Source organism: Phocoena phocoena, chromosome 12, assembly GCF_963924675.1.
Source record: "Phocoena phocoena chromosome 12, mPhoPho1.1, whole genome shotgun sequence".
NCBI lineage: Eukaryota > Metazoa > Chordata > Mammalia > Artiodactyla > Phocoenidae > Phocoena > Phocoena phocoena.
Genome location: NC_089230.1, coordinates 29058349 through 29069785, shown reverse-complemented (window position 1 = coordinate 29069785; position 11437 = coordinate 29058349). Strand labels below are relative to the sequence as shown.

At 44.3% G+C, this 11437-nt stretch overlaps 1 protein-coding gene across 1 annotated transcript; it reads left to right on the top strand.

Moving 5' to 3' along the window:
• The first annotated feature begins 6240 nt into the window (after positions 1-6240).
• TCF21 (transcription factor 21) lies at positions 6241-9276 on the top strand. The gene is made up of 2 exons (XM_065889046.1): positions 6241-6939; positions 8713-9276. The coding sequence occupies exons 1-2, from the start codon at positions 6490-6492 to the stop codon at positions 8800-8802; spliced, it is 540 nt and encodes a 179-aa protein (XP_065745118.1). The 5' UTR covers positions 6241-6489; the 3' UTR covers positions 8803-9276.
• Positions 9277-11437: the final 2161 nt, after the last annotated feature.

Below are 11437 nucleotides of genomic sequence, written 5' to 3'. Positions count from 1 at the left end.
GATGTTCAGCCTAATCAAGCCTTCAGCTGACTCGGCTGCCTTCTGACTGCAACAGCATGAGAGACCCCAAGTGAGAACCAGCCAGCTGAGCCCAAGCAACCACAGAACCAAGAGAAATGACACTAACTTAAGCCACCAATTTGGGTTATAACACAGCAGGAGCCAACTGGATCACCAGCTTCATGAATTAAGCACATTTCTTACTCTCTCTGTGCCTCTACTTTCTCACCTCCAAGGTTCCTATCTCATAAGGTTGCTACTAGAACTAAGTGAGTCAATCTGGAAAGTGCTTACAACAGTGCCTGGTTTGTGGTAAACATTTAGTAAGTGTTGGCTATTATTATTTATGATCAATAAATAAAATAGGATGATGGGACAGAAATATTCATAGTGGATGCTCAGGAAGTTCTTACCTAGAAGATGACCCTTGAACTTAGACCTGAAAAATAAGGACTCCACCACGCAGAGAGCCGGAGAGGAGCCTCCAAACAGAGAGAGGAGTGAGGACAAAGATCCTGGGGTGGCAATGATACAGTGTTTTTGAGAGCTACAGACATGGCCAGTGTGATTGGAGGGTGGTGAGCCAAACAGAATCATGTAAGCCATGATAAGGAATTTGGATTTTGTATTAAACACAATAGAAAGCTTTGAGGGATTTTAAGAAGGGGAATGGCTTGGATCACTCTGTTGGAAGACGATTTTAGAAAGGCAAGAATGGAAGCAGGAAGAGCATTTAGAAGACTTTTGTAGTCATCTTAGTAAAAGACTTTGGTGACTTGAACCAGTGTTTAGCAGGGGAGATGGAGAGGAGAGGGCAGATTTGAGGATGTGTTCATTGAATGAGTGGCCCTTGGGCTGCCCATCAGGTCCCCATGGTAGAAATGAGATCTATTTTAACAAGGCCACTTTGGAACTTACATTACTTTAACCCCTTAGACAGAGTTCAAATCATTATACCCCAGGACGGCTCGAGTATTTCTCATTTTGGGGTTCAGTTGCTACAGATTCTTGTTACTAAATAGGGGATGATAGAATATAAGTTTTCTCACCCATTTCTTATTATTATTCAAACAGGAAAAGCAATTCAAAGCAATCTAGCTTAGTGGAAGGAGCATTACTAGGCAAATCAGGACACAGGTTCAAGTGGCAATACTGTAGCTGACCACTTATGTGAGCCTGCACAGAATTCTTGACCACTTAGGGGCCTTCTTGATTCTCAGCCCCTTCCAATTCTAAGAGTCTATCACTTTGGAGTTCTATTTTAAAATACTACATTACCTGGACATATTTTATGCTCATGAGGTCAGGAGTCACATCCTAAGTACTTTCTTGATGGTCCTAGGATCTAAACTCCATGACTCATGATTTTTGGCTCCTTGAGGCTCAAAGCACCTGCCACAAGGACGTAATTACAAGCAGATCATCACCAGAAAGAAGCTGTGATTTTATTTTTTGCCCATCTTATCCTAACCTGATAGGAAGGGGCCTGACAGTAAGTTGGCCTCTTTGTTTTATTGCCATCAATAAGCCATATTTAACATAAAATGCTTTATAGGCATCTTTCAAATAATCCATAAAATTTATTATTTTTAGGAAAACTTGGGAGGTTTTGCTCAGGCTTTACACTAAGACACAGAAAAGTCATCACTCAAGCAAGTTTTTCTAAAACTTCATTGTTACGGGTGGAAAGCCTCTGGCACACATTCTACTAGGATTTCCATTTCATAGACTCACAGACATAGAAATCAAACTTATGGTTACCAAAGGGGGAAGGGTGGGGAGGGATAAATTGGGAATTTGGAATTAACAGATACACACTACTATATATAAAATAAATAAGCAACAAGGACCTGCTGTATAGCACAGGGAACTATCTATATTCAATATCTTGTAATGCCCTATAATAACCTTATATAACCTGTAATGGAAAATAATCTGGAAAAGAGATATATACTTGCTGTACACCTGAAACATTGTTAATCAACTAAAAATTGCAAATATAACTTTAAAAAAAAGATTTCTATTTCACATAGCAGCTCTTTCTTTAGTGGTGACAACAGAAAAGAGAGATTCTACATAAAATGGGAGAATGGAGGCACAGAACCTCACATGGCACCTGACAGGAGTGTTGTTCAGTTTCTTCTCTCTTCTCTCCTAATATTGAGCAGGTCTAATAAAATATGCTAGTGTTAGAAGACTTAGGATGACACAAACTCGATTTGTAAAAATTTCACTTCTCACTATCTGCCTGAGTTTCTTTCAGCTCACTTGCCCCTTAAGGTAAACTCTGTCTTTCACGTACACAGGCTTTGTTGCTTTCAGAGTTACATTTTGGAGCGTGTGGGCTGCAAGGTTAACTCTTGGATCTGAAAACCATAATGAGTCTTTCTTTGGACTTTATTGTTGCTGTCTGCCAGCTTTAAATTTTAGTGCTGTAGCACTGGATCTACAATTCATTGAATTAAATGAAAAGGAGGGGGACAGTAAGGTGAACACCAAGAGGACTTCTGAATACTGATCATAAATGGTGCCCCGTAGGAAAAGAATATGAAAAAGAATGTACATACGGTATATGTATAACCGAATCACTTTGCTTTACAGCAGAAATTAACACAACATTATAAATCAACTATATGTCAATAAAATAAATTTTTTTAAAGGGTGTCAGGTAAAGATAATAGCATCACCATCACTGATGTCCTTACATAGCCACCAATCTCACTCACTGGTGCTGTATTCACTTTGGCTGCCAAAATATAACAGGCCAGCATCATTATAATTTGAAATCAGTAAGGGGAGATAATGCTCACCTGACAAAATAAGTTAAAATTTAACAAAATACAGTCAAATTTCAATAGTCTTATAAGCTGAAGATGGAAAATAATCAATTAGCAGCAAAGGATACAGTGGCAATTATGTCCAATGGAGAAAGAGGTGTCGATTTGCATAGAAGGTCAGCACATCGTTGAAGTGGTGTTGGTTACCATCAAACAAAGAGGATAACACATTTGGAGGTGTTAATGAAAAGCAAAGAAAGAAAGATAGAATTGGCAGTTTCGCCAGTTTGCCAGCCTGTGTGCCTCCTGGCCAACTAGTAGGGAGTATGAGAAAAGGACTAAAATTCGAGTTTAAAGACATATTTCCCTGCCCCCTGGGAAAGAGAATGGGATGATGGTAGATGAAGTCAGTTCAAAAGAAGCCCTGATGTTTCTCTTCTCATAAAAAAGGAAGCAAATTATCCCATCCAAGTGCAACTGAATCAAATTTGAACTTCCTGAAAATTTATCAGTTGATAAACGAGGATTTACGTTCAAGGATACATTCCATGCCTAATCTTCATTTTACTACTTTTGGAGATAAATCTTCCTTAGCATTGAAATCTTTCAAAGATAGCCTTTCTTGCAGAACAAATTGTTAGAAGTGTGCAACAAATTGGCCAGATGTCGCTGAGGCATAAATTCTCTCTTAAAAGTAAGGTAAGAGCTTTTAGTAACTACCTCATGCTCTCACACCACTAGTTTTCTACTTAGCTCTTTGAAACTGTAATGTTCAAAGGATTTCTCTTGTTATTGAAAGAGTTAATACAGTTTCTCAAAAATGCTTCTCTTCTCACAGAATTATAGTTTATATTTTGGGAGAATCTGGCACAGCTTAAGTTACAGCTTAACTGATTTTCTCAGTAGAATCCAACAATAAGTCATTTCCCCCACCCATCTGTCCCTAAGTGTTTATTAGTAGGGTAGACACAAAATGTCAAGAGGAAAAAGTATTATTCATCTTAATCTACTGTCTTCAAGACTGCACACCAGGTACCTAAATAACAGCCTTCTTCATAGCTTGCTCCCAAACAGGTAGCTATCGCTTAGAGGGTTTTTACAAATACCCCAAGTTCATTATCAACCCACTAGCCCTTCTCAGACTAACTGTATCACTGCAGGATAAGTGGATTTAATTCTTACTTATCTAAAAAATAATACTCATTGCTAGGCACAAAAAGCAGCTTGTGGCATGAAGCTAGTTTTGCTCCTTTCCAGAAATTGCTGTTTTTAAGTTTCAAACCTTAGAAAAATCAGAGAGCAGAAATCTATTCGGATGTATATATTACTATGATTGTTACTAACCCCCAAACAGCCTCAGCAGCTTACCAACTGAAGGGTAGCAGAAAATCAGACCTTCTCCCTCCAGTAAGAAAAGTACTCTAAGCAAGATCTTCCTAGCTTACTAGCCTGGTATGTGGTAAGGCCATAGTTCTGGTTCTTAATTATCATCCCATTCCAGAGCCCAAATAAATAAATTACCTGTGGTTATTCCGCAGATATCTCAGTAGCTACACACACACACACACACACACACGTTTCACAAAGTATTGGCCAATGCCCACTTTCACATAGCTCTTTGAGTCTAAAAATAACTTAAACTTTCATGTCTTACCAAGACTGAGAAAAGGGAGGGAAAATCAAAGAAAACTAATTTGGGAATCAGAGGGGAAACATTTAACGGGCCTGTTGGGTGTTCTCTTAATGCTGTCTTGAATCTCAGATTAAATTATTATACTTTCTGTGTTGTAGTGCTGGGTCATTTGTGCATGAGGACAAAGGCAACTTCAACTTGATATTTCTATCATCCCTGCTGTGTGAAGAGTCCTTTTCCTGGTTTATAACATCAATCACTCTCACAATAAATCTTGGTAGTGGATATGGTCATTTAAATCTCCACCTGCACAAACAACAGAAAATAAGAGAGCCCATAAATCTCTACACCGGTGATTAACAAATTTTGGATCCTGGGCAAAGATATTATGGGGGCCGGGGGGGTCTCACTAATTCATTAATAAAGACTGATTTGCTGACAATCTGTTTAGTTTACAGCATAGGGGGAAAGCAAACAAGACCCTGCTAACAAAACAAAATGTTAGAGGTTAGTGAATTCCCAGCTGAGCCCAGGATTAGAGATATGGTATCTTAATGTAGGAGAGGGGTGCAGATTCCGAGCCAAAAGCTCAGAATCCGCTCTTGCATTTTGCTCTAGCCCCTCATTGTCAATCCTTAATTTCAAGGAAATAAACCCGGAGAAAGAAAGATTCATGCATTCTGTCTCTCTGATTTCATTTCATCGATGTCATTCAATCCCTTGGTTTCTGGTTCCCTTTGCTTTTCTACTTACTCCCCAGATTTTCTTCTTCTCCAGGAAAGATGGTCGGGGCTGGAGTTAGAGATGGAAAAAAGAACCTTCTGAACAGGACATTTTGCTTAATGTTTTGTAATGTCAGCTTTACATGCAGAACCCTGGTAGCCAAGAGGATGTAAGGAGAAGGCGAAGGCAGCAGGCAGCACTGGGAGGGAGGAAACCAGAAGTCCCGGACAAGGTGATGTCTGAGAGCAACTAACATTCTTAAGACAATATTAACTGCATTTCTAGAAAGAAATTTAGGGGAAAGTTTTAATTTCATTAAGAAAAGGTTATAGGTTTTAGTTTCACTAAGAAAAGATTATCGACTAACAAAATGTTTTCCACACACCAGTATTACTCTATCTCATTTCCTCCACTCCCCCTAAACTGTGTGTGGTTGTGCGTGGGTGTGCAATGGTCATGTCTGTTCGTGTACACACCGGCAAGTTCCTCGATATCTTTAAAGTGACCAGGTGTAGATGGATTTTTTGGTACTTTCTCTGTCATCACCCTAATGATCCTAGAAAGCACTTATTGTCTTAATTCACCAGAGTTAAGGTGTGAAGATATCTTGGAAAAGCCACAGAGTCTTATAGGGTGTTGGCAGGAGGTGGTTGATCCCTGCCTGCATTTTAATTGGTATTTTCTGGGGGGAAGCGGGGAGCCAGAGGATGCTAGTGAGATTTGTGGGTGGAAGGCCCAGAAAGAGCAAAAGGATGTGGTCGTTTTCCTAAAGTTCTCAGTTTCAGGCAGCTATGACCTGTTAAGAAGGAAAGCGGGCCTTAGGAGATGGGCCGCCCCAGGAGAAGGAGCTTCAGTAGGGCCCGCTCCTCCCCAGACCAGCCAAGAGTAGGAGAAGGTGACTGGTATTTGCGTCCTGCAATGGAGTTGATTCACATTAAAGGCTGGAAATCAGGGGCTGTGCGTGTTTCCCTCCGGTTGTGAAAGGGGTCTAAGAGAGTTGCTGGGGCCTCGCAGGCCCCTCCCCTGGGCTGCAAGGATCCGCCTCTATTCCCCAGATAAATTCCTAGTGTCCACCAAATTCCTCAGCGCTCTCTCACACTCCTCTACGGCCACGACTCCGGGGGTGGGGAAACAGAGCGTCGGCTTCCTGCCCGCAGAAGCCCTCGCGGCTCCTTCTCAAGACTCTGCGAAGGGGAAAGGGGTGTGAGACCCAACCGGACCCGCAACTCCCGGCTCCCAAGCCGAGGTGGCTGCCCCACACTCCACGTTCGGGGGGTCCATTGGTTTCGGGGTCTCTCTCCTCTCTTCCCTTTCTCCTCTCTCCCTTCCCTGTCTCTCTCATCCTCTCCCCCAAACATGTCCACCGGCTCCCTCAGCGATGTGGACGACCTTCAAGAGGTGGAGATGCTGGACTGCGACGGGCTGAAAATGGACTCGAACAAGGAGTTTGTGACTTCCAACGAGAGCACCGAGGAGAGCTCCAACTGCGAGACCGGCTCTCCCCAGAAGGGCCGCGGCGGCCTGGGCAAGAGGAGGAAGGCTCCCACCAAGAAGAGCCCCTTGAGCGGGGTCAGCCAGGAAGGGAAGCAGGTCCAGCGCAATGCGGCCAACGCGCGCGAGCGGGCCCGGATGCGGGTGTTGAGCAAGGCCTTCTCCAGGCTCAAGACCACGCTGCCCTGGGTGCCCCCGGACACCAAGCTCTCCAAGCTGGACACGCTTAGGCTGGCGTCCAGCTACATCGCCCACTTGAGGCAGATCCTGGCCAACGACAAGTACGAGAACGGTTATATTCACCCGGTCAACCTGGTAAGTTCTCCAGTGCGGCGGCGGCGTCCCGGGGAGGGGGGCGGGGGCGACCCAGCGCGGTTGCAGTGGGTCCCCGGTGAGAGGGTGCGCGCCAGCCTGGGAGCCGCGCATCTTAGTCACCGCCAGCCAGCGTCTCTAGGGAACCGGTGCAGGCGATCCCCACACGGCCCTCACTCGCTGCCTTCCAAGCCGCGGGAACGCGGTGATTTATGCGAGTATTTGACGTGGCAGCCCAATTAGGAGTTTGCCGGCGTATCGAGCTGGCAAAGAGGAGGGATCCCTCCGCACTCGCGCCAGCGCCTTCAGGGCCGGTGCGGGACAGCGAACACGGACAAGATGCTGCGCGCTGAGGCGGCATTTTAGTAATCCTTTTATTCTTTCAGCTGAAGAGTAGAACTTGATTCCCCGCCCCCTCTAATTCCTGTAAATAAGAACAGCCAACTCTGTTTCTTTCCCAAGGATATGTAGAACCTTTACATATGGACACATCATGCCCCCCCACAATTGTCACATAAGTCCCCAACTATTTAAATATTCTGCACTTCTCCTACAGATGGATTAACATTCTCGAATCTCAGAATTTCTAGCAAATACCAGCATAATCAGAACATTATCACGAGTATTAGTGTAATAAATAATATTAAAATAGGTCACTCTCCTTCAAGTTTAAGAACATGATACTTTTTATCTTAAAGAATAATGCTCATTGAGTCTAATATTTTTCTCAACCGCATTTTACTGTTTAAGAACTATATTTTAATTCCTTTTTCGTTTGATTTAATTTTAAACCTTCCAGGGGCTAAAGAAAAACAAAAACTAACTACCACCTCTGTTTATATATGATAAGAAGGAGAGGTTTTCCTCTTAAAAGTCTTCTTATCGGTGGGCACTAGAGAGAGAGGTTTGAAGGTTTGAATTGTCTTCTCTCTGAATTTGTTTCAGGAATTGGGGGGCGATGCAAAACCACATTTTGCTGTGAAAAATATTTTTCCTTCTAATTAAAAGTCAGGGTTTTTGAATGAGGAAACAGCTTTTTAAAATCTGGAACGAAAATGAAAGCAGTGCCTTCATTTACAACTGCTGCTGCCTTCATCTTTGACTAAGAAACTTAAGGGAGCTTTATTATACACAGAACGGAGAAGGGAAGAGAAAGCTATGCTTGCTCAGCCCAGTAGGAACACAATGCGAAAACACACGGCTATATTCTTTTATTAACATTATTTGTTTTTAAGAGCTGGCGATTAATTTAGAAACTGTGGTTAAAACCGGCGTTTGTGATGGAGAAAACTAAAGATAGAAGTAGGGAAATCCATGGGGGTGAAAGAGAGAGGGCTGGGAAGCCTGACCAGCACGTCAGAAGAGGGCCAGCAGGGCGCTTCACCTTGAACCCGGCGCCCAGTGGCGCGAGGTCCTTCTCGGCTTCCCTGCTCCGGTCCACCCTAGCATCTGCCTCCGGGCTGTGGCAGGGCAGGAGCCACTTTGGGCTTTCCAAGGGTCTCCTCTCTTGGGTTTCACTTCAAACCCAGGGCGAGCCCCTCTTTGCTCTACCACCTCGAGCTGTGGCTTGGCGCCAACGCTGCTTTCTGCTGTACCCAGCCACAGGGCGCACTAGGTCACCGGGAAAACTGCAGAGATAACGGGCCTCTCCAACTCACTGCCTGCCCCCCACCGCGCCCTTTCCTTTGGGCGCCCTTTCCCTTGGTCTCGGGCTCCCGCCTCATCCCACCCCTCCTCCATGGCCACTTACCTCCTCCACCCTCTTCTCTCCTGCAGACGTGGCCCTTTATGGTGGCCGGGAAACCCGAGAGTGACCTGAAAGAAGTGGTGACCGCAAGCCGCTTATGTGGAACCACGGCGTCCTGACCTTGGAGGTGCGAGTCTGGGAAAGGCGCGCTCCCGGGGCGGGGGGGTGGGGGGGAGCGGGCCCCGGGAAGGCGACCCTTGCCCTCCCTGCTCTCTGTCTCTTCTTCCCCCTTGCAACTCTCCTCTCCCTTTCCCACCCCTCGAGAACACTTTACAGCGACGAGGAGATTCGTTTCCAAACCAGAGGACATCAATTGTACTTACAACGATTCCCATCTATTTAACTTTATTAACTTCTACCGTGAATGACTCTGCGAGCCTTGCTGGTCCAAGTGCAATATGTAATTATAAATATATAAATAGATAATAAGAGCCTATCAATGTGTATCTTTTGTACAATATGTTGTAAAATGTAGATCATAGAATAGCTGACTTTGACAGTCACATTTATAAAGTAATTCACTTAAAGATATATATTTTTTTCAAACAAGTTTTGCTACTTTCAAAAATAAATCTTTCTTTATATTGCTAAAAGCCCTGACATTTGGTGTGATTTTTTAAAATATATATTTGGAATAGAAAGATGGGGAACTATGGGGGAGCTATATAATAAAAGTGGTTCTTTTGAGTCTCAATCCAAACTTCTAGAGATAGACAATGATTAAATATGATTTCCACTGTGAAGGTGCAGATCATATTTTGTACTGAAACCTCAAAAAGAAACTAGTCCCTCAAGTTTGCACGTTACTTTTCAGACAACTAGAAACAATTAACTGTAAACAAAGAAAGGGAAGGATTAAAGTTATTAACAGTTACACAATTCAAGAGAAAAACACACCAGAAAAGAAAAATCTGATTTTCAGTTATTCCACAGTTTAATTGCTAACACGAGCAGGAAGGTAAACTCCACATTCTATAACTTTCCAGGTGCGTACATGAACCCAAGCAACCCATAGCTGCAAAACAGTGAAGAAATACTGGGAGCGATGAAGAACATAAATGCCATACCTTTGGAATGTGTTTTACGATTTTCAAAGGGCTGCAACGTGTATTTTATATTTCTTATTAATAATTGATGATTACTTATAACAACGCATGCCTGCATTTCGGTTACATTAGCCAGCGCGTTCAGCTCCTCTCCACGACTTCCGGTGGATTGGGTTTTAATTTAAACATCTTCCAGGCTACGGAACAGCTCGTTGGGGAAGATTAAGTTGAGATAAACAGAGAGGCGCGTCCGAGGAGCCTGGGACCGGGTTCCCTCTCTGCCCCAGCGCAGCCAGCGGCGGCCGATGCTCCAGATGCCACCGGGGCTGTTTAATGTTCGGGGTTATGACCGCAGTGTTTACAAGACGTCTTCGGTTATTTATACTGTTATTCCTCGCAGAGGGCCTTGAAACTTCCGCTTCATTTGCTCTTTCTTTTGGATTTTTTTTTTTTTTTTCCTTTTTCTCGGCTCAGTTAGGTACCTTGAGTAAGGGCTCCCCCGCTCTTGCACTTACCTTCAACCAACACCAAAGGCCGCTTAGTGGGTGGAGCCCTCAGCCTGGACAGCAGGGAAGGAGCCGGCGATGCTCTTGACCCGGGGAACCGCTGTGCCAGGAGGGATGTTCTCTGCCAGAGACAGTTACCACGTTACCAAGTCCACATCTCCATTCTCCAAGCGCTGGGAACGCGGGTGACTCTTCATCCACGTAGCTGTCATTCGCACGTCAGAGGACCTCTCAGGGTGTCAGGCTTCCCTCCCAGCCCCTTAACCCCCTACCCGGACTTGACCCTCAAGAGAGTCTTTTAAGCTCTGGCCACCTCCACCTTTCCCAAATTCGCTTCTACCAGAGGGATGGACCGTCTACCCTCACCTCACCGATCCAGAGTTCAAGTCAGAGATGCGTCCCAACGTGATTCAGTTGTCTGCGTTTCACATTCAGCAAATTTTCCAAGCTCCCACTCACATTTTTACAATAAGTACTCAAACTTCTGAGCACTCTGCACAGGCGGCCCCTAGAGAAGGAATTCCTGCTTGCTCATTCTTTGACGACCCCCAACCGCAAAACAATTTGTTAAAAAAGTCCTCATGCCTCCCTCCGACAACTTGCAGTCTGTGCTTTCAGCATGAGGCCTGAAGCTGTGCACGCGGGACACGCAAGTTAAGCCCTAATTTTGCCTCCAGTTCTTTCCTGAAAGCGTTTGGATTCTCAGTTCTCTCATCTCCAAAAGTGGGGATAAACGTGATTATAATGATAATAATAATCGTACTCATACGTTTCCTCTTTCACCTCACAAAGCCTTAGTGGTGCTCAAATGAAGTTATAGTTTTGCAACTGCTTTGCGGTGGAAAAGATCCGTGCACATATTCGTCACTTGTACTAAGTGGCTGGCGGTGAGCTGCCTATACTAGACCCGACCAGACCTGAAAGTACTCAGGCAGGAAGCTCGAGAGCATGCACAAGCGAGGGTCTTTTTACTGCAGGAACCAATACACCCCTTCAATGCAATGTTGAAGGTTACAACTTCTCTCTCTCTCTCTCTCTCTCTCTCTCTCTCTCTCACACACACACACACACACACACAAAACCCTTTACCCCTCCTCGATGTTCTCCCATTTTGTCTAGAGCTTTATACCAATGTGACGATTTCCTAGAAATCCAGAGTCCAGAAAAATTCAGAGAACAAAGATAGGGAGTGGGACCAGCAA

Excerpts from the sequence above, each read along its gene's own strand:
- TCF21 (XM_065889046.1), top strand. The coding sequence starts at position 6,490 with ATGTCCACCGGCTCCCTCAGCGATGTGGACGACCTTCAAGAGGTGGAG. Across the intron at positions 6,940-8,712 it reads ATATTCACCCGGTCAACCTG|ACGTGGCCCTTTATGGTGGC; the intron begins GTAAGTTCTCCA and ends TCTCTCCTGCAG.